At 51.7% G+C, this 25,132-nt stretch overlaps 14 protein-coding genes and 1 non-coding gene across 17 annotated transcripts; 5 read left to right on the top strand and 10 right to left on the bottom strand.

Annotated features, from left to right (window-relative positions):
- The first annotated feature begins 2 nt into the window (after positions 1–2).
- On the top strand, positions 3–3,117 carry SEC10 (Exocyst complex component 5). Its single transcript, XM_066117827.1, has 2 exons — positions 3–538; positions 611–3,117. Exons 1-2 carry the CDS (start codon positions 343–345, stop codon positions 2,956–2,958), a joined length of 2,544 nt encoding a protein of 847 aa, XP_065977618.1. The 5' UTR covers positions 3–342; the 3' UTR covers positions 2,959–3,117.
- Positions 3,118–3,241: 124 nt separating this feature from the next.
- On the bottom strand, positions 3,242–4,992 carry DUS4 (tRNA dihydrouridine synthase; the record flags this gene model as incomplete). The annotated part of the gene is made up of 4 exons (XM_066117826.1): positions 4,453–4,992; positions 4,289–4,391; positions 3,901–4,225; positions 3,242–3,833 (listed from the first exon to the last, which is right to left on the bottom strand). Exons 1-4 carry the CDS (start codon positions 4,468–4,470, stop codon positions 3,242–3,244), a joined length of 1,038 nt encoding a protein of 345 aa, XP_065977617.1. The 5' UTR covers positions 4,471–4,992.
- A 48-nt stretch (positions 4,993–5,040) lies between these two features.
- J3458_003552 (uncharacterized protein) lies at positions 5,041–7,325 on the bottom strand (the record flags this gene model as incomplete). Its single annotated transcript, XM_066117825.1, has 2 exons — positions 5,041–6,511; positions 6,577–7,325. The coding sequence occupies 2 exons, from the start codon at positions 7,323–7,325 to the stop codon at positions 5,041–5,043; spliced, it is 2,220 nt and encodes a 739-aa protein (XP_065977616.1).
- Positions 7,326–7,980: 655 nt separating this feature from the next.
- On the bottom strand, positions 7,981–9,729 carry J3458_003551 (uncharacterized protein). 2 transcript variants are annotated; one of them, XM_066117824.1, is made up of 5 exons: positions 9,415–9,729; positions 8,688–9,308; positions 8,533–8,633; positions 8,385–8,474; positions 7,981–8,320 (listed from the first exon to the last, which is right to left on the bottom strand). In XM_066117824.1, exons 1-5 carry the CDS (start codon positions 9,427–9,429, stop codon positions 8,278–8,280), a joined length of 870 nt encoding a protein of 289 aa, XP_065977615.1. In that variant the 5' UTR covers positions 9,430–9,729; the 3' UTR covers positions 7,981–8,277. The 2 variants fall into 2 exon arrangements, with proteins under 2 accessions (XP_065977615.1, XP_007806901.2); XM_007808710.2 differs by having other exon boundaries at positions 7,981–8,474.
- Positions 9,730–9,962: 233 nt separating this feature from the next.
- J3458_003550 (uncharacterized protein) lies at positions 9,963–10,336 on the top strand (the record flags this gene model as incomplete). The annotated part of the gene is made up of 3 exons (XM_066117823.1): positions 9,963–10,040; positions 10,111–10,142; positions 10,213–10,336. 3 exons carry the CDS (start codon positions 9,963–9,965, stop codon positions 10,334–10,336), a joined length of 234 nt encoding a protein of 77 aa, XP_065977614.1.
- A 324-nt stretch (positions 10,337–10,660) lies between these two features.
- J3458_003549 (uncharacterized protein) lies at positions 10,661–12,202 on the top strand (the record flags this gene model as incomplete). The annotated part of the gene is made up of 1 exon (XM_007808711.2): positions 10,661–12,202. One exon carries the CDS (start codon positions 10,661–10,663, stop codon positions 12,200–12,202), a length of 1,542 nt encoding a protein of 513 aa, XP_007806902.2.
- Positions 12,203–12,228: 26 nt separating this feature from the next.
- On the bottom strand, positions 12,229–12,528 carry J3458_003548 (uncharacterized protein; the record flags this gene model as incomplete). The annotated part of the gene is made up of 1 exon (XM_066117822.1): positions 12,229–12,528. One exon carries the CDS (start codon positions 12,526–12,528, stop codon positions 12,229–12,231), a length of 300 nt encoding a protein of 99 aa, XP_065977613.1.
- A 617-nt stretch (positions 12,529–13,145) lies between these two features.
- Positions 13,146–15,713, bottom strand: J3458_003547 (uncharacterized protein). Its single transcript, XM_066117821.1, has 2 exons — positions 15,357–15,713; positions 13,146–15,113 (listed from the first exon to the last, which is right to left on the bottom strand). The coding sequence occupies exon 2, from the start codon at positions 14,050–14,052 to the stop codon at positions 13,207–13,209; it is 846 nt and encodes a 281-aa protein (XP_065977612.1). The 5' UTR covers positions 14,053–15,113; positions 15,357–15,713; the 3' UTR covers positions 13,146–13,206.
- A 503-nt stretch (positions 15,714–16,216) lies between these two features.
- Positions 16,217–16,317, bottom strand: J3458_003546. The gene has a single exon. It is a non-coding gene; the product is annotated as a tRNA-Leu (tRNA).
- Positions 16,318–16,396: 79 nt separating this feature from the next.
- On the bottom strand, positions 16,397–18,412 carry J3458_003545 (uncharacterized protein). The gene is made up of 3 exons (XM_066117820.1): positions 18,344–18,412; positions 17,133–18,152; positions 16,397–17,082 (listed from the first exon to the last, which is right to left on the bottom strand). Exon 2 carries the CDS (start codon positions 18,129–18,131, stop codon positions 17,838–17,840), a length of 294 nt encoding a protein of 97 aa, XP_065977611.1. The 5' UTR covers positions 18,132–18,152; positions 18,344–18,412; the 3' UTR covers positions 16,397–17,082; positions 17,133–17,837.
- Positions 18,413–18,438: 26 nt separating this feature from the next.
- Positions 18,439–20,216, bottom strand: J3458_003544 (uncharacterized protein). 2 transcript variants are annotated; one of them, XM_066117819.1, is made up of 3 exons: positions 19,981–20,216; positions 19,861–19,920; positions 18,439–19,806 (listed from the first exon to the last, which is right to left on the bottom strand). In XM_066117819.1, exons 1-3 carry the CDS (start codon positions 20,020–20,022, stop codon positions 18,622–18,624), a joined length of 1,287 nt encoding a protein of 428 aa, XP_065977610.1. In that variant the 5' UTR covers positions 20,023–20,216; the 3' UTR covers positions 18,439–18,621. The 2 variants fall into 2 exon arrangements, with proteins under 2 accessions (XP_065977610.1, XP_007806905.2); XM_007808714.2 differs by having other exon boundaries at positions 18,439–20,216.
- A 508-nt stretch (positions 20,217–20,724) lies between these two features.
- J3458_003543 (uncharacterized protein) lies at positions 20,725–21,462 on the top strand (the record flags this gene model as incomplete). Its single annotated transcript, XM_066117818.1, has 1 exon — positions 20,725–21,462. One exon carries the CDS (start codon positions 20,725–20,727, stop codon positions 21,460–21,462), a length of 738 nt encoding a protein of 245 aa, XP_065977609.1.
- A 130-nt stretch (positions 21,463–21,592) lies between these two features.
- J3458_003542 (uncharacterized protein) lies at positions 21,593–22,312 on the top strand (the record flags this gene model as incomplete). The annotated part of the gene is made up of 1 exon (XM_007808715.2): positions 21,593–22,312. The coding sequence occupies one exon, from the start codon at positions 21,593–21,595 to the stop codon at positions 22,310–22,312; it is 720 nt and encodes a 239-aa protein (XP_007806906.2).
- A 195-nt stretch (positions 22,313–22,507) lies between these two features.
- Positions 22,508–23,349, bottom strand: J3458_003541 (uncharacterized protein; the record flags this gene model as incomplete). Its single annotated transcript, XM_066117817.1, has 2 exons — positions 22,508–23,009; positions 23,105–23,349. The coding sequence occupies 2 exons, from the start codon at positions 23,347–23,349 to the stop codon at positions 22,508–22,510; spliced, it is 747 nt and encodes a 248-aa protein (XP_065977608.1).
- Positions 23,350–23,376: 27 nt separating this feature from the next.
- MAL1 (maltose permease) lies at positions 23,377–24,597 on the bottom strand (the record flags this gene model as incomplete). The annotated part of the gene is made up of 4 exons (XM_066117816.1): positions 23,377–23,443; positions 23,535–23,937; positions 24,033–24,300; positions 24,397–24,597. 4 exons carry the CDS (start codon positions 24,595–24,597, stop codon positions 23,377–23,379), a joined length of 939 nt encoding a protein of 312 aa, XP_065977607.1.
- Between the last annotated feature and the right edge of the window lie 535 nt (positions 24,598–25,132).

The raw sequence follows: 25,132 nt of genomic DNA, 5'->3' as shown, positions 1-25,132 counted from the left end.
CGTGTCTTAATTACGTCGCTAGACTTGGCAATGCGCATGTGCTTCGTAGTTCGGCTGTGGCGCAGTCGCATTCCAGGTTGCGGGCGGGCTAAGAGTGGCTCAGGATTCCTGAGTCCTACGTACTAGTGTCACACATGGGCCAGGGGTCGTCCAAGGCACGTCGCAACGTTGAACTCGACAAGGCGAAGCTCTCAACGGCGGACCTCGATGCATCGACGACATCCTCCCAGCCTGCGCAGACCCCCGACGAAAACCCGCGTCTGTACGCAGATGCCTTGATATTCCACAGCCACTACACACATGTAGCCTGTCCGCTGACCTTTGCAATCCCGCTCTCCAACAATGGAGCGGACCAGTTCGGGCCCAAAGAGCCTCTTTCCAAAAGGCCCGAGCTTCACCTTGGACAATTTCTCCAACAAGGACTTTATCGTTCGCGACTTTATCGACAGTCTAGCGGATAGTGCTGCTCCTGCCAATCGCCGCTCGGGACCTGCAGCGGCAGCATTCGACCCTAAGCCGTTAATTCGGACCTTCGAAAGTATAGCCAGCCAGCCCCAAATCCGCCTCGATGCTTCTCCCCAAGCACTACTAACCATTACTTTCTCAACAGATGCCCTATCGCAACTGGCATTACTCGGTGACGAGCTCCAAGAGAAGGAGTCCGAAATCCTGTCTCAAGTGCGTCGCGCAGAGATCCAGCATGATCAGACTCTCGATACCCTCGGTCGCACGCTCGACCAAACCATGACCTCGTTCGAGGCACTCGATGGATCGTTGGGCCAGAACAGCGCCAGCGATACTCCGGAAGCCGGGGGCCGGACCGACGGTGGAGGTAATGTGGCTGTTCAAATAGGAGAGAAGCTAGAGGAGCTTGATCGCAAACGACGCCGAGCACAAGACACCATGTTCTTGATTCAGTGCTGGACCGAGCTCAGCGAGTCCGGGCTGCTATCCTCCTTGGAAGATATTCGACTTCAGGGCGGGTCTGAGAATAAAATCAGGTGCGCAGTCATCGCGCGACAGTTGATGAGAATGAGCCAGCAGCTAGACCCGTTGTCGTGGAGTTCTTCCAACAGCCAGCGAAACAGCTCGACGCCAAGTGGCCAGACTGGCGAAGCCAAATCACATAATACGCGCGAGATTCTGGAAAAGTTCTGCGAGACCTTGGAACAGGACCTTCTAGAACAATTCAATAACAGCTACAGACACCAGAACTTTGATGACATGATGGAATGCTCCAAGGTCTTGTATGACTTTAATGGTGGCGCTAGTGTGATTGCCATATTCGTCAATCAGCATCAGTTCTTTATTGATCGAGACCAGCTGAATGATGAGGCTATTGCTGACGGAGAGACGTGGGAAGTTCTGGCGGACCCTGACTCAGACCCTCCAGGCGTCGATCCGGGGCTGCAGTCTCTCGTCGACGAGGTCAAAATTGTCATGCAGGAAGAATCATTCATCATTAAGAGAGCATTTCCGTACTATGAAACAGTCCTCATCAAGTTCATCCAGCGAGTATTTCAGCAGTCTATTCAGCAGAGACTTGAAAAGGTCCTCGGCAAGGCAGAGACCGTGTCCACTTTGGCCTTTTTGAGATCATTACATTCCTCAAGAAGCTACATAAGCTCGTTGGTGGAGGACTTGAAAACGCATGGTCTCACAGAGCACCCCGACGCATGCTCGGGGCAGATTGCGCAGACGCTAGATCAACAGATGGATGAGCTATTCGTTCCATATTTGGTGGGAAGCTCTTACATCGAACGAGAGCGAAAGAGCCTCGAGGAAATGTACGGCTCGTTGCTGTTCAAATTCACAATGTACCATTCGCGAAGAAAGAGAGCACCGCAGGGCTTCATGGCATCATTAGCCCAGCAAGGCACCCAGTTCATGGCCACGGCCAAGGACGCCTATCTGGAACGATTAGATTCTTCAGATCTCACACCGACACATAAGCAAATCATGCTGCGAGTCGCTGGTATTAAGGATAAAGAGAACAAGAACGAGATCGAGGTCTCGGAGGAAGACGGTGCGCTGAGCGTCGGCAATGCGAAGCGTATGCTCAAGTGGCTCGCGGAAAGTGTCCAGCGAACCTTGGAGCTCGGATCCCAAGCCGAAACGCCAAAGGATGTCAACACCCTCCTGCAGCTATTGCTCACCAATATGGGTCAGCTCTATGTCCAGACGGCACTGGAGGCCGCTGACGGACAAGGTACCTTGGTGGAAAACTCCAAGACGGAGCCCGACCTGACCTTCCTGCCCACGATCCGTCCGGCAGTTACCATCTCCGCCATCATGGATAGGTTCATCACCGTCGTCCTCATTCGCCTGGCCGAGTCCAACACCACGGTAAGGAAGAGCATGGAAGCCCAACGCAACATGGCCATCGACGCCATCGAGAAGAAAACCAACGCCGTCATGAAAACCTCCATCGACGTCATCACCAACTATGTCTCCAAATCACTCAGCTCCCAGAAGAAGCAAGACTTCCGCCCCAGAGGCGGCGAGCTCGAATTTCTCCAAACGCCCACGTGTCTCAACATCTGCAGATTCCTCGGCCGCTCCTCCAAAGAAGCCAGCCTCGCTATTGACGGGCTCAACGCCGAAACGTACTTTAGCGAACTCGCACTCTCGATTCACGAGCTCCTCTTTGACCATTTCAAGAAGTTCCAGGTCAATGCAACGGGAGGGCTGATGGTCACGCAGGACATTGCAAAGTATGTCTCTGTGATGCGGGACTGGCCCCTTGCCAAGGATGTTTCGGTCATGGTTGAGCTTCTTACGGAGATTGGGTCACTGTTCATCGTAGGTCCGGAGGCACTGAGGGAGAAGGCAAAGGCGTTGGCGCCGGGCCAGAGCGGCGGGAGGGGGAAGCTGTGCAAGGGCGATTTCAGGGCATTTGTGCAGAGGAGGGACGACTCGGGGTCGGTTGGGATACAGAGTGTATTGGCAGGTCTATGAGGGGGGCCGCCTAAGTAGGAATGCATTTTCTAGGCGATGAGTATTCGGCGTTGCACGACCTGAGTGAGGGTGGGCAAAAAGACACTTGCTGCCTCCCACTGCAGTAGTCACATGGCGGTAGTTATGAGGAATGTGTCACGATATTCAAGGTTACATCCATGTTTGGTCTATGTCATCCAGTCGTGTGCTATGGTCTATTCCCATGTCTCCCAAATAAAAAAGTCGCATTAGTCATCCATCACCGTGTACGGCGCTCATCATCAACGTCGATTCATGCCCCAATTCATAAATCCCTGCGCATTCCCTTTCTGCCCGTGTGCTCCTCCACCTTTGTGTCCAAAAAGTCCACCAAATCAAGCATACTCTCGCAGGCGTTCAGCTCGGCCCTCTCCCTCTTGTTCAGCAGGGCCCTCTTGTCGGGGCCCATGCCCGGGCCCGTCATCTCCTGCACATGATGCAGCGCCAGCTTGAACGGCAGCGGCGCCCTTGCCATCTTGCACATGAGCGTTTCCACGGCCTCCCACGGACATGCCGCGTGGCCGGCAAACAGGGCCGGGTTGGCGAGCAAGCCCCGCGCCGACATGAAGCCCGACAGGTGAGTCGTGCTCGGCCGGGGCGTGGCCTCGTCCTTGACGGTGAGCGTCGACAGATCCAGGGGCTTCGTGCTGCGGATAGGAAGGGCAGAGAGGTCGAACACGTCGCCCGACAGGAGGAGCGGCAGCGTAGCCGCGTACCTCTGCGTCAGAATCTCAAGGGCCTCGGTGAAGATGGGCGTCGTGGACGGCGTGTGCCGCGTCCGCGGGTGGATGGTGACCCAGTCGACGTTGCGGAACTGCGGGTGCCCGATGACGGTTTCGAGAAAATCAATCGTTTTCCTTTGTGTTTCTGCCGCGTTAGCAGGCCTTTGCAGCCTGTCAGATTCTGGGGGGAGAAGGGCAGTACCTCAGATCGTCGTGGACGCGGATCTTGACGCTGACGCTGCGGCCGCTCGCGCTCTCCATGTCGCTCTCCGCGGCGACGGCCCATCCGTCCTGGCGCAGGCGCTGCCTCGTCTCCGTCACCATGTCGCGCACAAGGGCTCTCTGGTCCATGAGCGCGGCGCCGAGGGTTTCCGCGCACGCCCACGACTGCGGGCATCCGCAGTTGAGGTCGACGCCTGACACGAACGGTGCGGCGAGCGACGATGCGCGTGCCAGCTCGAGGGGGTTGTTGGCGCCGAATTGGAGAATCGTGGGCGGTTGCGCCGCCGTAGTTGATATGGTGAGGTCTATCCCAGGGCAAAGGGGGGGTTAGTTATACGTGATGTGAGGGAGATGTAAAGAGACCGTACCGCTGTCGCGGGCAAATTCACTGCGGTTGAATTCCTTGGCTAGAATCATGGGCGTCCAGCAGAGATCCGTGCCGTACTGGTGAACCGTTTGTCTGAAGGCGAGCTGCGCTGGGGTCAGCATATTCGTGCCGGTTTTGCTCACAAGTGGCGAGTGTGAACTGTACCTTGCTGTAGCGCACCATTGGTGCACAGGCATAGATGAATCTGTCTTGTTTCCTTGCTGCGTCGAATATTTTGAGAGGACTACGAGGTGGGTTAGTTGTCGGTTTTCTGGAGAAGGGCTTTGGTTGAAGTTGAACTCACTGCGGCGTTGGGCCAGGGGACAGTGAGTCCCCCGTGACGGCCATGGCGGCGTTTCTGGTCTATGTTTTCTGTCTGGATTTTATCGCGGGTTGAGAGGAAATGAGGAAAGATGAGTGTTGGGGCCGAGTCTATGTATTCATGGTGAGAGACGTGGTTGTGTCATGAGTTGAAGTCTTCTCTGTAACGTCGGGTTTTTGGGATGCGCCAAAGCGGGACCGGCCGGTGCATGACTTATAATATGGCCCGCGCCACCCATTGAGTCAACATAGACGGGATGCAATGTCGTTTTTAAGGGTTGCGTCTTGATGCTTTTTTCGTCTATCCTTGAATTCGGGTCTTTATACATGGCAAAATGCAAAAATGCCGCACCAACGCGCCGCCCTGCAATGGATGAAAACACCACCATAGTTCACTATACGCAACTCATGACACAAGCTCAAATCATGTCCTCATGATATCAAATTCTCTGGCTCGGGCTCTTTCTCCCGCTCTCCTTCCCTCATAAACAGACTGTCCGCGTCCCCCTCCATCTCCGAAACCTCCCAGTCGCCTAATAACCTCTCTCTCTCGAAGACCACCTCGCGAAACCATTTCTTCTCCGCCACCATCTTCCTCGTCAATTGCATCTCCCGCTCGTCACACATATCCTTCATCCTCTCTGACTGGCTATACATGACCTCCTCCTTCATGATCTGTTCATCCTCTAGTTTCGCCTTGTACACCCCAATCTGCTGGTCCCTCCACCTCTGCCACGCCTCATGTCCCTTGTCCATCTTCCTCCTAAGCGGGATCATAGACTGTTCAATCTCCGCCTCAGCATTGGCTTTGCCGCTCCAGAAATCCTGCAGTTGCTCAAGATACGTTTGCTCAAGTTTCCGTTCGTGCGCGAGGCGCGCGGCGTACTCGCTCTTGAAGTTATTCTCTCGCGTTGACATCTTTTGCGAAATCTTTTGCAAAAGTTCAATTCGCTGCATTTCGTGATGCGCCGAGAGGTTGAGTTTCATGGCATCTGCTTCGTGGAGGAGCATCGCGGCACAGTCTTCTTGATACGACTCCAGCATGGCTTGTTGTAGTTCGTGTAGATCGTTGAGTCGCAGGCGCAGTTGTCGGAATTTCGATTCGACTTCTTTGCGGCGAATGCTTTCCAGGCGGATCCGTTCTTTTATTTGCTGCTGCCACCGTTCTTCTTCTAGCCGCGCCTGTTCGAGGCGTTCGAGCTCAGCGCGAGCGGCTTCTTCGCGCTCCAATTCTTCAATTTGCGCCAGGATGGCGCGGAGTTCTTCTGCTTCAGCCTGTTCCTTGAGGCGTCTTTTCTCGCGCCGAGCGTCGGCTGCCTCTTTGAGATCACGGAGCTGCTGCATTGTGCAGCGACATGTTTTCCAGCGTAGGCCACAGACATAGCAGAATTCAGTGCCGCATCGGCACGTCATGTGTTGGCATGCTTCTCTGTGCTCGACGAGCGCGTGGCAGTTGAAGCAGCGTTTCCAGCCTTCCTCTTCAGCTAGCGTGTTTGTGAGGTTCATGTCGTAGTCTTGAGGGCAGTCTTCGTTGCCGTGTGATGGGCCACGGCAGATGGTGCAGGTTAAATGGCCGCGTTCGCATTTCCCCTGGCGTTTGTTGAGTTTGATGTTCTTGGGTCGGATCCAGACACCGCACTCGGGCTGGCTGCAATACACACGCTCGCCCATGGGTAATTCCCACTCTGACGCCCGTTCTTGAAATGTCTTCTTCAAGTTGTCGGGTACGTGTTTGAGGACTAGTCGGAAGGGTATCTGGTTCAAGCAGCATTTCGGCGGCCACTGTTGCTCATTTTGCGTGGCTGCTGTGACGAGTCGGACGAAGCAGTCTTTGCAGTAGCTGTGGCATTGGACCCTGATCGCATCCTTAACAGGTATATCATCGAGGCAAGATACGCATTCTCTGATCCCAGTTAGCACGCTTACCTCCTCCCCTTGGCAGATACATAGCAGAAAAGCTTTACTGACACCTCTGGCTCTGGTGGCTTGGGAAGCTCAGCATCCTGAATAAACCCGGACTTCCTCAGTGCCATGAGCGCCTCCTGCGTCTTGGAATCCGTGTTGGCGATATCAACTTTACTCAGTCTCGCCTCCAACTTCTGCCTTAGCGCCTCCCTTGCACCACCCATCGCACTACTCTCACCCATCTCCAGCGTTCTGTGAAACAGCCTCCGGATAGCAAACCTCCTTCGACCCGCATCCTTGACAACAGTCACCTCGGTCGCTTTCCCGGCCGACGTGACCGACACGGTGCTAAAACAAGCCAAATTTGCACCGTTTAGAATCGTCGTAGGCGAGGCATCGGGTTCTATCGGTTTCTCTGGTGGTATGATGATGGGCAAATAAGGTTCGGGGGATTTGCCGTTCTTGCGAGCCTCTTCCTCAGCGGCTTGATGGCGTTCATCTTCAAGCTGCTTTTGGTGATCTTCTTGGACAACCCGGGCTTTGACATTGTCTATGGAGGCCGTTATGATGTCTTGAAGGATGAGGGAAGTGAAGTTTGGTGCCTTGCGAAGCACACCAGGTGGTTCGTATTTGTGCCAGTCAATGTCGCCGAGGTCAATGTCCGACATGTTGTCTGCTGACCATGGCGAGGCGTGGTCTTTGTCGCGCCATTCATCTTGTAGTACTTGAAGGGTTTCGAAGGGATTGTGGTATAATCCTGCGAGATCCTCGTCTATAAAGGACCCTGGCATGGGGCGTTGAGTGATGTCCATGATGTCAGAGTGCTTAAGCTGCACAGACAGGTCCTTTGTGCTAGGATACTGTACGCACACAGCACAACTTATAAACAGAAACGAGCAGTGTCAAACGTTTAAATAGGTCGGCCCCTTCCCCTTTCTTGACAGTGAACAGTTATCGCCATTCAATAATGAGGTACTGGCAGCGAGTTCAGAACGTGTCTCGTGCATGTTGACCCTTGACGCGGCGATGTACCGCCCCCGAGGCTCTTAACTTGTCTGGCATCCCTCCATCCTACCACCCGGTGCCTGCCCTAGCAGCTGGGTGAGGCTGCATGTCGAGAGCCGCAGTCCATCCCTGGCCCGCCATCGCGCTGGTGCTCCCCTCGAAACTCGTCTCAGCAAGGCCTCCTAGGTACCGTAATCAGCCTATGTACATCGCCCACCCAGGTCTGGAAATCCGTATGGACGGTTGGATGCACGTGGAGGCTGCCACCTGGTTGAAATGGACGTCCTGGTGTGCGGATTTGTGCAACGTGCAGAAGGAGGTGGAGTCTCGACATGGCAGCTTGAGAGCTGAACGCCAGGGCTGAACACCTAGCGCCCACCTGAGCCACCACCGATGCCGCAGGTTTAGGCATCTCTTGGTGAGTCTTGTTGGCTGTCTGGTTGCTATCTCTCAGGCCCTCGAGCTGTTTCCCACACATCATGCTTCCAGCGTGGATCGGGGGTTGTGCTGCGTGCCTGGGCCTCGAAAATAGAACCAGAGGCGCCTCATGCGACAGGCCAAGCTATGCCTGTCTTGATGTTTAAGCGTCTAGCCGCATGCATTGCATGGCGGGAGCGCATCTGGAAATACAGGAACCTGTCAGGAATATGTAGAGTAACGGAGTGAGGCAACAGTATCCACGTGGGCAAATTGTACAAAGTGTGCAGCTGGTTATGTGATGGAATCCGGAAATGTAGGCATTTATGTCTATAACTGAATCTACAGCTTTGCCTCCAACTTTGCAAACTCAACCGTGTTTGTGCTTTGCATGATGCCCTGTTTAGCGAATGCGTTTTGGGTGCCGTTGTTGGTCGGAGAGCACTTACCAGGTTCCAACTTGTTCCATACCAACTTCAACGACATCCCCATCTTTGAGCCAAACCTGAGGATTCCTGCCCATCCCGACACCCGCAGGCCTGTTCCGAGTCAGATAAGGGTTTCAATATCATCTGAGATCGATCCAGAGTTACTCACGTTCCTGTGAAAATGATGTCCCCCGGCAGAAGTGTCACGCCACGACTCAGCAAGGAGACAGTCTTCCTTACTCCAAAAATCAAATCCGCAGTTGTTCCATTCTTAAAGCAATTAGCAGCTCCCCCATCACGTCAAGTCACTTAGGATGTACACACCTGGAGGATTTCGCCATTGACCTTGGTCCAAATCCTCAACTGGTGAGGGTCCTTTATCACTTCAGTGGTAACAATACCTGGGCCATAAGGAGCCCAGCCGTCGAATCCCTTGCCGTGCGACCACTGGCCTCCTCCTCGCTTGATCTGCCAATCTCGATGTGATACGTCGTTGCCTACGGAATACCCAAGAACATGATCAAGAGCCTCTGATTCGGAAACGTCGGTAGCTCTCTTTCCGATTACTATGACCAGCTCGCACTCGTAATCCAAGCCACTGCCCTCCTGGGCCACATGCGGAACGGGAATCGGGTCAGACGGGCCTGAGAGCGATGTAGCAGGCTTGTAGAAAAGAATTGGGTATTGGGGCTGGGGCATGTTTGTCTCTTTTGCGTGGTCGGCATAGTTTAAGCCAAGACATCGGACTGTCTTGACGTGGGCGGGATCCAAGGGTGGTAGCAAAAGACGAATGTCAGCCACTTGGTCTGTAACTTGATGCTGTCCGAATATATCACCGGTAACAATTCGAGCTCGCTTGGTTTTTGCGATGTCCACAACCCCTTTTGGTAGGATGGCATCACCATAGTACGTGCGGCCATCTCTGGCGAGGAAGCGAATAAGACGCTATTGAGCAACGAGTGTCAGGAATCAGGATCTCGGGAAGCGATGTCGGCGCAGTCAGCAGCGACCATGTGCAGCTTGCAACGGGAGGAGGGTGGTCTACACTCACTGAAAAGGCAGGCATGTTCAAGTTTCGAAAATGCAACTACAAGGCCGGAATGTTTGGTGTTGATGTTTGGTAGGCAATTGGTTGATATTTAAAAGCAACGGTGTTCGGGGGGTAAATGGATTATAAATGATGATGGCTTGGTTCAGAACCACATCGGGAAAGCAGTGCGTGCGAAATGGCACAACCGGCCGCGGAACTCCAACCACCAATATTTACAAAGTCAATACACTTTCAGTTGAATATCTCGTCGGCTTTGAACTGCAATCTTCCCACCGAAAGACCGGAGCCGTTTACATCGCCAGCCACACGTCGTCGTGTTTTTGTAGCTGCCGTCGGGATCCGCCGGGAAATGGCGTCGAGCATGAAGGCTTCGGGAGTCACTAATCCGTATCCGAAGAACGGTACGTACCTCTAAATTGCTAGCTTCCCATTGGCCAGATGCTCATTGCCTGCAGAAGCTCCAAGCAGCTCGGCTTTATGAATCCCTCTCCCGGATTCGGCGAGCTGCCAAATCAAACGCATCATTATAAACTCCAACCGTCACCACAATGCGCCTCTCCGGTCTCCAGAAAGAGGTTCTAGCTCTGTACCGCAGTTGCCTGCGTCAGAGCCGCAAGAAACCCGCGGTAGGTTATCCATTTGCCATCTCCCGACATTGAACGCTGTCGCCCAAGCTTTGCTACTGACGCATGAAAGAGCACTCGAGCTCATTTTGAGCAATTCGCAAGGTAGGCGCACAGCAAAGAAACATTGCATACATGGTTGCAAAAATATTCCTGACACACTGTCCGTGATTAGGGCCGAGTTTGATCGCAATTTAAGGATAGAAAAGCGCGATTTTGCCGCCATTGAGTTTCTACTTCGCAAGGGTCGGAGGCAGCTTGACGTCTACTCCAATCCTGGCATCAAGGATATCAGGTGAAAGCAGAACATGCAGATGCCAAACACATGGTTAATTACACTACCACTTGCCTGTTTCTTCCTGAAGAAAGAGCCCACAACTTGACCCTGCTACTCCGCCTCTCTCGTTCTCGACGTTTCCTGGCCGTCGCCATGTTTCGCGCTCCAGCATCCACCAAGGCCGCGTCGTGGACGAGGTGTTCTCATCATGCCTTAGTAGCTATCGAGCAGCACATCTCGTTCATCGCAGTACCTCATAACCATTACTTGGTCTAACTTTCTTGGATAGCCTCTGTTGGAAACGTTGCTTCCACCAGTCTTGCCATCATCGTGCTCGCTGGCCGAGATGGTTCCTCTAGCATCTATCCCTGAGGCAAACAATTCATTACAAAGTACATTTGATACTCACCGTCCCCGCTCTCGTGTTGTATTCCTCTCTAGACGCCCTGGCCGGCCTCGCTGCTCTGTTCGCAAATCACCATTTGCAAAGCTCTTCAACCTCGGGCCACCAAAGCATGTCGGGAAGCAAGATTATCTCCGAGACAAGGATCGACAAGGGCACAAAGACGCATCTCCTAGCTCGTTGGGCAAAAAAGGAGCATCACCCACATGGATAAAGACGTCATACGACATAAGCCCAGACATTCGACAACAGCTACACAAATCCGAATCTCCATTCGACCTGAATTCTTTTCCTGAGCCACCCTCTACCAGCAAAGTTGTGGGACCTGACAAACCTAATCCTCATCCTTCCACGCATCCTGTAATTCAACATGCAGCGCCAAAGCCTCCATTGGAGTTGTCACAGCGCAAACTTCTGGTTCCAGGCCAGCGAGGACCGGCCAACATTCGCCACAGTCTGATGGATGCTGCCTCGGATTTTGCCAACCCTTCAAGGCGCCAGTCTGTTGATTCCGCACTTGTAGCGGCAGTATCTCGAAGCATTGCTCAGCAGCTTCAGCTGATCTCAAAATATTCAGGCAGAAACTCACCCCACAACGACAACACATCACGCACATCCAGCCAACGCTATGCCTTGAATGGTTTCACTAGAGATCTCGAGGCTTACGCAAATCAGACAGGTGCAAAGGGAAAGACTGTGATAAATACTACAATCACCCCGCCGATAGACGCCGCAACGCTTCATACAGTCTCAGAACTCCTCCCGTTTCGTCCCCAGCTTCGGGCGGCAGGGCTCGCTGTGACGTCAAAAGAGCAAGCCCGAGGCGTGCCTCATTATTTGCAGCAGCTGCAGCCAGGTCTACCGCCACCTCCGTTACGTCGACAGCGTGGCCATGGTCGTCCACCTGCACAACTGGACGGATATAATGGTTCTGGTCCATCCCAAAGCCCTGGTACGGAAATATCTTTTGCACAGTCACAGGATATAGATGAGTTCAGATACGCACTTATTGACGAAGTCCCACCTCGGAAGAAGAAACATCGACTGCGGAAGAAGCGGCCAACTCGGCGCTGTCTTCCTTGCTTCCCGGTTGAAGACGACCTGACAACGGATCCTGATTGGACTCACTTTAGGGTTCCTTCAGCGAAACCCAGGGTACTCGAAAAGAAACCAGTCAAAGAATTGAGACAAAATCGACCTGCCAAGGTGCACCCGCCTGGATACTTGGCCCAGGAGCACGTTGGCTCCGATTCTCACAGCCCTTATCAAAAACCAACTGCACAAGAGGCAGGAAGCACGGCTGTGGACGAGACGACATACCAATGGGACAGGCCAAATTTCATCACCACAGGGCGGAGACATTCCATGACTATGCCAAAACCCAAAGTCCGTAACGAGGAATGTTGTGTTGGGCATCGGCACTATGCATGGAAGAGACTCGCAACATCGAGTTGGAAAGGATTCTACGGCGGTTCTGAACAATAATAACAGGCTATATACAGGAAATAGTATCAGAAATTCACGTCAGGTTGGTCGCGTTCCAAAGATTGAGCCACAGCCAACCTTGTCGGCAAAGCCCTCTCAACCCCAACACAATCAGCAAGTCGAAACACAGATTGACGGGCAGCAAAGGAGAGGCACGGATGTAGATCCACGCCCGCCTCGCCAAAGACCGCCCCAGACCAGGCGCAGTAAAAAAAAGCAGCCCGTTTCTCAATATGATCCTCGTCATATTGGCATATGCTGCCCTTCAAGCCGGGGTGTCCCAGCCAAGCTAACCGCTCGGCCCAACATTCCCAGAAGGTCTTCATCGATTCAAGTCAGCGCAGACTCTATCGAAGTTGACTACGACGACCGAGAGATATCAGACCGCGACGTTCTTCGGGGTCTGCATGTTGCGGCTTCTGCTGCGTGTAATGAAGAGATTGATGCCTTTGTACGGAACAAAACTGGTCTTCGGGATTCGTCGTTTTCTCGCTGACCTGATGGTACTGGAAACTCTTACTGCTTCCCGACCTGGGGAAGATAATGAACAACACGCCAGACGAAGGCGAATGGAGATGAGAAAGCTCAAGCAACAAGTTCGACGATCCCGAGAGATAGTCATGGCTGGTGGGCTTATTTGAGTGTGTATTGGATTTGCAATGGTCAATGAGGTTGCTTGCCAGAGGCTCTTGAAGAGGGGTAATTTTGTATGATTAACACTGTTTAGTGTATGCTAGTGCAACAAGGCTAAAATACTCGTTTCAAAACAAAGCAACAGAGTATAGAGCAAGTTGCTTAATAACTATGCTTCATATATTTGCAGCCTCCTGTTTCACCTGTTTCTCATTTGCAACTTTGACTAGTGGTTGATCAAGAACAACACCAGGTATAAGCAAGTCTTTAACTTCATATATTAAACACTAATACTTTTTTATTTCAAATCCATGACACATGATATAACTACTTGTCAACAACCATCAATTTAATTAGTCATGTACAACCTCCTATCTACCAGGAGATCCGAATACGCAGGGGAACTTGCGCCCAACCTTCTTCTCCAAGGAATTCAGCACCAGATTCCACACATTCAAATCATACGCCTCGCCGATATGACCGACGGGATCAAGGGGACAATAATCCTGCACGTAAATATTATTCACGCCCGGCTCACGGACGAAGGAAGTCTCGGTGGGCGTCACCAGCTCATCACTCCTTGACGTGATGACGGTCACGACGGTGCCCGGCTGCACAAAGGGCGATCCGTCGTTGAGTCTCTGGACGGCGGCACCACCAGTGACCAGGCCCGCGCAGGCCTTGCACCCAAAGGTCCCGAGAACGTCCTTGACGCCCCTCTCGGCGCCCAGCAGCTCGGCGAGTCTGTACAGGGCAGCGAAGGAGGTGCCGTGCGTTGGGGGGGCAATGGCGACAAGGGCGTCGACAATGTGCTCGACGCCGCCGAACTTGGTGGTGTAGAGGGCTTGGAATGCGCCCTCGGAGTGGCCGACGAGATCGACCTTGCGAGAGCCCGTGGCCTGGTGGACGTCGCGGATGAAGGGGGCGATTTGCGACGACGACTCCTCGACGGGCTTGAGGCCGCCGACGAGGGGGAAGCCGTCGTAGGCGCCGTAGGTGAGGGAGAAGGTGCAGAGGCCTTTTGTGCGAAGCCAGGCCTCGAGCAGGTTGAGGTCTTCGTAGTAGGTGGCGCCGAGGCCGTGGAGGAGCACGACGGCGTTGTGGCTGGATTTGCAGGAGAAGTCGTTGTGGGAGGCGGCTGAGGGTGAAGTTGAGGTTGTCGGGATGGCGCCGGCTGTGGCCGCCATGGCCAAGGCGGCGAGTGTGAAGCGCATCATGACACTAGTAAGTTACTAGAAGAAAATAACCCTTCTAACTGCTATTTAGGAAGCCAACCAGGTGTGATATTATACTATCCTCGGGAAGGGGAGGAAAGACGGAGAGATGTACAAAGATATACCCCCTTTCAACTCACGCGCCATCATCACGTTGGACACGGCAATGCGACAAGGAACAGGATATTCGGAGCACCTCGGCTCGTTCATACTGAATGCTGCTAAACAGCACTACTGCGTACGTAGCTGAGAATTAGGTCTCGTCGGTCCAAATGACCCTTTTCCAGTCATCTAGGGTCCAATGACGATGATCAATACACTATTGGAGACGAGCTGCTTTCATGGCCTTCGTCAATCCAGGTTTCCTCGTAGGCTTAGTTTTCCGATGTCCCAAAGACTTCAAGGTCCGGGATACCGTTGAGGCGGAGATTGGAATGCCCTGGCCGCTAAGGTCACCGGCGATATCAGCAGTTGACTTTTCCCTTCCGTATCTATCGGTGCTAGCCTTCTTGATAATTTGCTCTTGAATTTCCCGGTTTTTGACCTTATTAGGGCGGCCGCTGCGAGACTTTGGTTGTAGGTATCCTATCTTCAATCTTGAAAGGCCGAAGGGTCGGGTTAAAGCCTCTTTCAATCGCTTCCCGAATAATTCGTCGAATAGACCTCTCAGAGACTTGAAATAATTCGGTTATTCGTAATATCGAATATTCGGTTTCAAAATGAAGAGCCAAGATAGCTGCTTTTACTCCTAGAGAGATTTGGGCCATTTGAAAGCTTCAGAATCAAGCTGCAAAAAAAGGCTGCAAAGTCGGGCTTGAAAGGGCCTTCAAAATCGAGCTGCAAAATCGAGGGTTTTCGAAAAGGAAAGTTCAAAAAAGGGGTCAGCCATCATCTCGGTCAAATTTGTATTGTAATTTGGTGCAACTATTACCTTGCAGCTGGCGCCCCACTTTAATTGAGAAAACAAGAGGCTTTGTGTAACGACGTTGAATTGTGTAACAGCAGGACTAGCGACTGATGCGTGTTTAGTTGCCCCGGTTCTCTGGGCAGGGTGCGTTGTTGTTCTGACACGGCATCAGTATTGGAAGTGACTTGTTATTTTCAGTCACAAGTGCAATGCTCTCCATGAACCCGTTTCGCCGGCCGTCGAGACAGCAGGTCAACTGGGCTGGCTGAGGTCTCAGATGTTTGGCAAATACAGTCGGCATGGGATTTTCAAAATTGTGAGTGCAAAGGTACGAACTTGCTCTGAGCTTGAAAAGCTCGGCGTGGAGGTGACTCGCTTCCTTTGTGCTTTGGCAACTCACCGCTCCGTAGCCTTGGCCCGTCTCCCATCGGCAATTTAGCTGCTGCTACGCGTCTTGCGTACGAAGAGTATTCACTGCGTGGTTGCCATTGGCAAATGCAAAAAGGAAAAAAGAAGGGAAGGTCATGTCAAAAAAAACAGCGGTGCTTGTCAGAAATTTTTTGTGAGACATGAATTTCGCAGAACCGAATAAACGTACGGAGTAGGCAGGTAGGTCATGACGATACCATTCTGTTGAGAGACGGGAGAGGATTTTGAGTGCCAGGGTTGGATCAGATACATGGCCATTTGATTTGATTTTGTCGTGGTATTCTTAGGAGTCGAAACCCCCATACAGAGAGGTCCTCTTTGTCGATTCACGGCGCCGTTCAAGGCCATGGTGACACACTCGTACTTTGTTGCAAGCCGTCGCGGGCAGCTTATAGCGCTTTGACGGATGGCTGTCACCGCCAGGGATGGTGAATTGTCTGTCTATTCGGGTAAAATAGAGCTCGTCACAGTCCACTAATGACACGCACGCGGTCATCACAGGCATCCCCGGAGGCTTCTGGATGACAGTTATCCGCAGCCCTTATTCTCGGAGGCTAATATCACTATTACACTGGCGTACTGACATATCGTACTCAACAGCAGCTGCTATGCAATCCAGCAATGGTGTCAGTCTTTCCCGCCTCATTGTTCATGATAGTCATGGTGCATCATGTCCGTGGCTAAACCAAAACGGTTTCACAAAGCACAAAGGGAAAAACGCCCCGAGTCCGACAACACGAAAAAAAACAACCAACAATGCGCAGCACAGTTGCCAACTAGTGCAACTACGCAGAACTTTGTTATTTGAGGAAGTGAGCAAAAAATATTGTCTGATGAGACTGGGACTCGAACCCAGGAGGATTGCTCCATCAGGAAACAGGGTGTTCAAGGTAACCTTAACCTGACGCCATAACCAACTCGGCCATCTCACCAATTGCTTGTTGAATCACGTGCTATAATATTGGTATATACACGTAGTGTCGGCGATTGACTGGTTCTACTACTTACTGTTGTCTGTAGATATGTGTTTGTATTCACGTAGTTTCGTCCGCTCCCTTCACTTTTATTGATGATACTAATGATCAGAGTTGGCTGAATAAATGGAACTGCAATGGTAGCAGAGCGTTTGCATTCACAAGCACTGGGTTGACGTTCAAAGTGGCTGAATACCAAGCATCAAGGGCCGCCGGCAAGAATAGCATCTGCCGGGGTTGATGCACACGATACACCAGAGTTCCTGCTCGATGAATCGCCGGAGCATCTACTAATATGCATCACCGCCTGCGATAGCATAGAGATGATTCTCGCATGCCAACAGGCTGCGACTCGTCGGGGGGATATCGTGGCCTCCCGCTTTAGGGTAGGTAACTGCTCTCCAGTGCCCATTTACTCTGTAAAAGCTGTCTTGAAAATAATGCTGTCAAGACGCTTCGCATTCGACTAGTTCCAAGTTATGTTGTAGCATGATCTTAAACACTGACTTTTCCGACCGAACCTTATTCCTTTGGTGCTGTCAAGCATAGCGAACGGCCTCGAGCAATGATGACCAGACCGGGAGTTGGCAGATATAGTTTTTTGCACTTTGCCTTCCCCGCACAGCCCGAATGTGTCAGCAGCACTGAAGCAGCACTTCCGGAGCTCCCACGTTCTTTGTCACTTCCAATGTTAATGTCTTAATCAAAGCTAGACGCGAGATTCTGGGGCCTGATTAATTAATATCATTATATCATATTGGCCAAAACCTTACTTCACTGATCCTGACCATGACATCGCCGTTTCAAGCATCCGATATCACTGCTTTCCGCAGCAATTTCACTACTGCAGAGAGTGGCCAAGATCACCTACTTCGGTGTTGGGCACACAAAACATGTGGCGGGTGTTTAAATTCGTACCAATGCAGTTGGTGTCCATATGTGAGTGCGGCGGTCATTTCTCCTCTGCATCATTCACAACCATAAGCTTATAAAATGTAGACTTGGGCATGCATCCCCAACTCATACAGAGTCCCGCTCTTGGCACCAGTGTACAATGAGCGAATCTGCCCTCATCAGATAGAGCGATGGGAGGTGCGCACCCACCCATTTGGGTGCCATGTGTCGACTATAACGAGCTTGACGGCCATTTTTTCCGTAGTGGCAACTTTAATACTCGTCATCATAGTGCTCCTCGGCCATGGTTTTGATCCGGCGAGTCCGGCAATACTCCAAGCAACATCCCTCCTGGATGCAGCATTGGACGCAACACCAGCGTACACATGAGCAACCCGACAATTTACCACAGGAGCGGGATCCTCTGCTTTTCTGGCAAGGGGCAAGCCAGGCAGAAGGCGCCTAGGCGTCGCCCTGCAGGAATCATCAGCCCATATTCCAGAGCGACGCTCGGCTCCAAGGCAGTGCACGCGGACCCAATAACACGACACACAGATTTAATGTCCATCAACAAATTCTGATTATCAACCAGAGCTGACCGGAGGTATGATGGCAACCTCATCAGCCTCTTGAATCACGGGCCCATTCGCATCGCCGGCATCGGGAACATCTACGTAGTCGAGGTTGAGAGTAACGAGGCAAGAGTCCAAAATCTTGGCCTGGATGCCAGGATACTTAGACTCGAGCTCGGCAAAGAGTTTGCTCAGGTGCAAGGGTGCGGGCCAAGCCTCCTCGTCTTTGCCAGTAAATGAGCTGGCACCAGCGAAATAAAGCACCCGAAATTGGCCCTGGGGAGGCTTGGGTATCGAAGTCATCATTGTATGTAGAGTATGTGCGTCCTATATTGCAATTACGGCGTTAGTAACCAGCTCGGTCAAAAATTAATCATTTGAGAAAGAGAAAGGTAATGGCCTGAGTCAGAGATCTTGGTGATAAAAAGTACATCAAAGAGTATTCAGGTAATACATGCTATTGAAGCATCATTTCAGGCACCCTAAAAAAAACAATAGTACATGCAGACGTGACTTACCAAAAAAATAATACAGCATACTTTGTATTTATATACAAACGCAATGGCAGTTCGTCCAGCGAATTTGCGTGAGAAAAATAAAAGTTGGCGGAGGAGAAGCTCAAAAGCGGAATTAAATGCAGCCCGAAAAGACCCGCCACGTGACTATTATTCTACTAGCAGCTAGCGGCACCGCCCGCCGAGTTGAGCGGTGGAGTCCATGGCAACGACATGAACAAAGCAAAAATGCGACTTTGTGATTATTGGGTATCATTGTGCAAGATGAATGAGTAGAAAATTTAGGACAATTTAGCCATTCGTTCTTGCAGGTCTTTCAGCCAACCTTCCATGACTTTCATGTTGCTCTTCACTGTAACATCACCGTCTGTCATGGCGTTTTCCATCTTCTCAAGGCCTTCCTTCCACTGCTTCAACTCCTCCGTCATTTCAGCTTGCTGTGTTTCAATCCGCTCGAGAGTTTGGCTTGCGGTTGCGGCATCAGCGTGGATCGCACGAAGTGATCGCAGACGGTCCAGCAACGGAGGCAGCATAGGCGTGAGGTTCTCAATTGTGGGCAGAATCCCATACAGTGCATTGATCTTGGATTCTTGTTCCGACGCATCAGTCGATGATTGACCTTGCTTGCCGAGTTCTTCCCTCAGTGCCTTGGCCTTTTCCCGGGACTCGTTGAGCTTATCTTGCTCAGACGCCAAGGTTCGCACGCGCCGTGTAATAGCATCTAGGTTCGAGGTCGACGCCTGGGCCAGAGTTGAAATTTGCTTTTCCATATTATCTAGAGTGGGCAATATAGCCCTTGGCAGTCCATTTGCACCGGCTTCAGATAGTGATGACGCGCTGATTCCAAGGGTTTTCTCCAACATGAGCAGCCGTCGGTCAAAATCTGCAGCCTTGGCAAGAGCATGGCTCTGTTCGTAAGTTGGTGCGTAGGTGACGGTATATGTAGGGCCATCACCTGCAGGGACTTCGGGCTTGCTGGTCGACGATGGGAAATGTGCCTTTGCCATGCCACGGGAGGTCTCGAGACCGGGAGGTTTGGCTATATCATCAAGGACTTGACTTAAAGTATCCAGTCTTTCGTTTGAAAGGACTTTGCCTTCAGCTTCTGCTGCAGCTGCTGCAGTGGCGGCTTTACGCCTTGCATATTCCTCCTTCGCCTCCTCGACCTCTCTCTTAAGCCGTGCAATCCTCCTTTCCAAGCCCTCGTCATCGTCATCGTCGGACAGGTCGCCAAGTTCATATGTGCCATCTTCTAGTATGCGCTGGCGTCGACTGGATGCCTTGTATGATTTTCGTTTCCCATCCACCCAATCTGAGAAGTCTACCCCGTTGGCGTCGACGTTGGCGGGCAAGAAACGTGAGCGGGCCTCGTCGATGCGCAATCTGGTTCTCGAAATACCGTGGCTGTCTTCGTCTTCGTCAACATCGTAGAATTCGTCATCGGACTGTGCCCTATTCGCAGTAGTCTGCACGTAGATAAGCAGCGGAATACTACAAAGGATCATCAGGGGGCAACACACGGGCACGGTGGAGTTGTCATCAGTTAATTCAGGTGTCTCGTAAACGTCTGGGGCCGAATCCTATCATTCAATGAGCATTGTCAAACACCGAGTTGCTGGTTGATTTCAAGGGCGGTTTACCAGATCAGGCAGAGCCGCATATTTGCGATTGAGTGTCGCCATCGAGGTGGCTTGTCTGGATTGACGATTGGAGATTCGGCTGATGTGACGCGTTATAGGGCCGCCTTACCACGGAGCGGAAAGCTTTGTTCTGCAGAGCTGAAAAACTCCAGTCGAATATCGACTACGTATCTAGGTGGGTATCTGGCGACCTGTTGTTGTCTTCCGTCGGTACGGCCGTGGTTTGTGACACAGAGGTGAGTGAGTACTAGTGAGTCCAGGGGCTCCACCGCCAATGGCAGCTGTCCATGTGCAGTCATTCAAATGGCCTGGGTGGCTAAATGTTTGGTCGCGTCCCCCAGTTTCAGGCACGCGCCAACCTCATCCAATGCCAGACCGGCAGATGAAAAGATGTTTGGATTGCAGCATCTTGACCCCTACGGAGCATGCCAGAATACTTGCAATTAATTTGTACCTTGTCCGAGCTGAACGTTTCGTTTCTAACCAACGACATCACTCCATATCCAACGACCTCGCCCCCGGTATTAGGCTGGATAGCTCGCATTCAAGCTCTCTTGCCTCCGTCTTTGGAGTTGCCTGCCATCGTGGCTGACAACACTGCCAGCATGCTAAAGTAAGGTGCTGAACGTATTGTAAAGGCACTCTGACCCTCTGCGTCAGTGACAGGCCGATTAGTTTCATTTCCCGACATCTAGCTTCTAGGCAGACATGATGCCAGTTCTCAACAATCGACGAGGATCCAAAATGCCTGGAAGGATAGTTGGTCTGAGCAAGCGTGATGCAACTACTCCTCTCCTGTCCAATTTCAGGGACGGACCAAAACAAAAGGTGGCCAAGAATGTTGACGATCCTCCGGTTTCTAGCGATGACGAGGACGAAGATAGTACTCTTGGAACTGACATTCCTACGAACGCAATGAGTCAAAGCAAATCGCCCGTCAAAGGCAGTCAAACCAGCAGGGCGCGAAATACGAAAACCTTGCTCTCTTTTGTTGACAGCTCGGATAGTTCTGGGGAGGGAGATGAACGAGCAGTGCGCGCGAGCATCAAAAGCACCAGCTTTGGTACGCCGCGACAAACCCGAAGCAAGAGAAAGGATTCCCCCATCGAACAAGCAGAGAACTCGGAAGATTTAGACAGCAAAAGACGCAAAACGGGTGTAGCTCCTCAGCGTACTCAACGCAAAGAACCTGGGAACACGCCGCCGACCAGCTCAGGAGAACATTTGAAAGACAAACTAGGATTTACAAAAACGAGGAAACCCAAAGCCACATACAAGAAAAAAGGGCAGAGCTCACAGGAACAGCCAGTTAGGAAAGCTTCAGCAGAAAGCCGAGTAATTTCTCGGTCGATTACTTCCGCCGAAACAGGAAAAGAAAGAGCCGGCCAAGTTACAGGTGCCCTCTTTGTTGCAGAGCCCCGAAAGACCAAAAATGGACAGACTTCGGTTGCCTTCAGGCTCTATACCTTCATCGCCTCCTAGCAAGCCTACATTCAAGCTGTCGAACTCAACTAAATCATCACAAGAGTCTACTGGTAGCAGGCGGCAGAAAAAATCGGAGAAGTTAAAAGTAATAAAAAGGTCTCCATCTCCGCCTCCTGCAGTTTTCAAAATGCCCGTATCAATATCAGACTTACAACTTCGATCGCCGAGGAAAGGCAAAATGGAAGATCCATTAACAGACGACTCTTCGGACATGGAGAACCAAGATGGACAGGCTGAAAAACCAAGAGCGGACGATGGAATCAAAAGTGTGGAAGCAGCAACGGTGTGTCCTTGGTGCGGAGAACCTGTCGATAAGAAGTTGCTTGACGATTTTGCCAACGGTAGACGTTTAAATGTGCGGCTACAGAGCAAATTTTGCCAGAAACACAAGAAAGAAACAGCTGAGGAACTCTGGCAGCAGAAGAGCTATCCAGCAGTCCAGTGGGATGGGCTGGAAGACCGATTCGAAAAATATCATAAATTGTTGCTTGGTGTCATAAACGGAGGAGCCTCGCACTTCCGTTCCATTCATGAAAAGAACATTTTATATGGCAAAGCGAGGTCCATGAAGAAAGAAGACAACATGGTTCCAGGATACTACGGACCACGCGGGTTCAACCTGATGTGTGACTATTTGGTTAACGAATTTAGCGAGTTGCTGAAGGAGAGAGCAGTGGATGACCGGGTCATTGCTGGCCGTGGATCCGCAGCCTTCATTCAGACCGTGCTCGTGGCCGAGTTGGCAGTGCGCTTGATTATGGAAGACATGGAGGTTGCTGAAGAGGAAGCCAGGGTTATCCTGGACGAGAGCAAGGCTTTGGGTGAAATGATTCATGGAGAGACATGATTTTGATGTATAACTGAGCGAGGGCGACTTGTGTGCCTACACTTTACGTGTAAAAACTTCAAGGACAGCGCTATATTTGTGTTGGCTAAACAAAACGGGCTGTCTACCAAGCTCATCGCCGTCTTTGGTCATGCCCGAGAAGTGGAATTCATGTCTAGTCGCGGCGTCTATATAAATAAATGGCATTCTGTACATTCAAAGAAGTAAAGCAATGGCCTCACAAGGACCCATCTGAATCTCTCCAGCACGCACGTCACCAATCTGTTTTCCAGTTGGGCTCACTAGCACCTCGCGAGCTTCAAAACCACTCGACCACACTACTTTGTCCGTGGAGAAGTTGCACACAACAAGTGCAGCGTCCCCATTGCCAGCAACCCTCTTGTACGCAAATATCTTGTCGTTTTGCTCGTCAACAAGCTCAAAGTCTCCATAGACAAAAATATCCACGTGCTCCTTGCGCTTCTCCAGCACCCGTCGATAAGTATGATACACCGACTGAGGGTCCTTCACCTGAGACGCGGCGTTGATGTCCTTGTAATTATCATTCACGCGCATCCATGGAGAAGACGAGGTCGTAAAACCGGCCTGCGCAGAGTCATCCCACTGCATTGGCGTGCGGGCATTGTCCCTCGACTTCTTTTGATACTCCTCCCTGAGCAGTGTCTTGGTGCTGTCGTCCACCGTGTCTTTGAATAACCTGTACACTGTTAGCAATTTCTTCCTCCTTCCCCCCTTCTCCCCCCTTTTTTTTGTGCCGGTGGTGGGGAAAGGGCTTGAAGGGATATAACCTACTTCCAGTGATTCAAGCAATCTATATCCTTGTACTCATCCATCCCCCACTCCTTGGGGACATTCGTCATGCCAATTTCCTGCCCCTGATAGATGAACGGCGTGCCAGCCTGAAACGCTAGGAATATAGCAATCAGCTTGGCGCTGGCTACTCTATGTTCTGGCGCGTCGTGGACGAAGCGGCTCACGGCGCGGGGTTGGTCGTGGTTCTCCAGGTAGAGGGCGTTCCAACCATTGTTGTCGTACATGAAGCGCTGCCATTTGTTGACCTTGGATTAGAGTGTTGAGAGGGTCCATGTTGCCGGAGAGAACTTGCCGTTTACACCGTGGTCGATGTCCATTCTATGCTTGGTCAATACGGTTCCAAGGTAGGCATTCAAAAGATGTATTTGGGAGGCGGAAGGGGGGATTTCATGGTTCCGCATAGACGTACAGTTCAAAGTGGAAAATCATGCTCAGTTCCCCTCGATCAGCAGCCACGGCTCTAACCAGCTCCTTCTCGTCGTGCACACATGGCATTTCACCGACACTGAAGGCGTCGTATTCTTTGAGAATGGCACCCAGTTCCTTTAGGTACTCGTGGAGCCGTGGCCCGCAGGCGTAGTGCTCCGTCCCGCCGAGGACCGTTTTATTCGAATCAGGGAACGACTGGTCTTTGCTGATGAAGTTGATGACGTCGATGCGGAAGCCGTCTGCGCCGCGATCGAGCCAGAAGCGCATCACGTCGTGGGCGGCTCGGCGGACAGCTGGGTTTTCCCAGTTAAGATCTGGCTGTTGTTTGCAGAAGAGTCGGAGGTAGTATTCATCTGTTGTTTCGTCGTATTCCCAGGCGCTTCCTTTTGTTTTTTTAACACGAAAATATTTTAGTTTTTTGAGACCTCTCTCTCTTGTTTTTTTTCCCGGGCTGGGTTCGAAGAGGGAGAGAAGATACCTTGGAAGTGACTCTGCCAGTTATTAGGGGGGCATCGATTGCCCTGCTCATCGTACCTGGGTGGCTTCCAGATGTACCAGTTTCTGTACGGGTTATCCTTGGACTTTCTCGACTCCTTGAACCACTCGTGTTCGTCGCTGGTGTGGTTCATGACGAGGTCGAGGACGAGTTTCATGCCTCGCTCGTGGAGGGCGTCGCGGAGGACATCTACGTCGGTGATGTCGCCGTAGGGAGGGTCGATTACTCTATAGTCGCTGATATCATAGCCCTTTTGTTTTTTGTAATGGATTGTCAGTTATAAATTGCACTTTTGCTCTCCTCATGCTGCGTGGGCGGAGCCGTAGTGGCGATGGCAAAGTCGAACCATGTCATGCTGGGGACTCTTGAAAATCGGCGACAGCCAGACAATGTCCACTCCCAGTTCCTTCAAATAATCAACCCGTGATATGATGCCCTTCAGGTCACCGACTCCCGAGCCGGTAGAATCTTGGAACGACGCTGGGTACACTTGGTATACGGAGCCCTCTTTCCACCACGCCCTCTGCGGTTCGGATATACTGCCCATTTTTCTGTTCAATTGTTTCCACAAGAGACAAGGAGACTGAGGATAGCCTGTATTTGTAGACGGCGTTGTTGTTATTTTCCAGCCGGTATGGGGACCATGAATTTGGGGAGAGATATACTCCGTATGTCGTTCACGAATGCCGGTCCGACATGCGGGGCACTTGATGGCGGGGGAAGGTCATGTTTGAGGGATCGTTTGGCTTTGTGGAGGCGCTATGTCATTAAATCGGGTTTTGGATGGATTATGTGTAACCGTAGACCTGGTACTATCATCCTTCATTGGATAGTTCCGAAGATCTGGGAACGGTGAGGTGCAGAAGTGTACAGTGAGAGAGAGGGTGCAACACGATGTGGTGTGGAGACGCGGCTGAACAAAGATACGGGGGTTTCTCATCACCTCGATGTCCTAAGCGACGGAGAGTAGGCAGCGGAGAAAAACTGGCTCGACAAAGGCCTGTTTACCATTCTTTGGATACTTGTTTCGCTTTCATGTCAATTAATCCAATCCGGGCAGATCAGCCAAGCCCAAAGTCCCA

This window comes from Metarhizium acridum (genome assembly GCF_019434415.1).
Source record: "Metarhizium acridum strain ARSEF 324 chromosome Unknown scaffold_13, whole genome shotgun sequence".
Classification (NCBI taxonomy): domain Eukaryota; kingdom Fungi; phylum Ascomycota; class Sordariomycetes; order Hypocreales; family Clavicipitaceae; genus Metarhizium; species Metarhizium acridum.
The sequence above is the reverse complement of the archived record's forward strand: the minus strand, read 5'-3'. Positions and strand labels throughout refer to the sequence as shown.

Coding starts and splice junctions, on each gene's coding strand:
- SEC10 (XM_066117827.1), top strand. CDS start 343: ATGGAGCGGACCAGTTCGGGCCCAAAGAGCCTCTTTCCAAAAGGCCCG. Junction 539..610: donor GTTAATTCGGACCTTCGAAA/GTATAGCCAGCC, acceptor CTTTCTCAACAG/ATGCCCTATCGCAACTGGCA.
- J3458_003545 (XM_066117820.1), bottom strand. CDS start 18,131: ATGATGACTTCGATACCCAAGCCTCCCCAGGGCCAATTTCGGGTGCTT.
- J3458_003547 (XM_066117821.1), bottom strand. CDS start 14,052: ATGATGCGCTTCACACTCGCCGCCTTGGCCATGGCGGCCACAGCCGGC.
- J3458_003544 (XM_066117819.1), bottom strand. CDS start 20,022: ATGGCGACACTCAATCGCAAATATGCGGCTCTGCCTGATCTG. Junction 19,921..19,980: donor ATGCGGCTCTGCCTGATCTG/GTAAACCGCCCT, acceptor ATTGAATGATAG/GATTCGGCCCCAGACGTTTA. Junction 19,807..19,860: donor ATGACAACTCCACCGTGCCC/GTGTGTTGCCCC, acceptor ATCTACGTGCAG/ACTACTGCGAATAGGGCACA.
- J3458_003551 (XM_066117824.1), bottom strand. Junction 8,475..8,532: donor GACATCATTTTCACAGGAAC/GTGAGTAACTCT, acceptor GACTCGGAACAG/GCCTGCGGGTGTCGGGATGG. Junction 8,321..8,384: donor ATGGAACAAGTTGGAACCTG/GTAAGTGCTCTC, acceptor CATCATGCAAAG/CACAAACACGGTTGAGTTTG.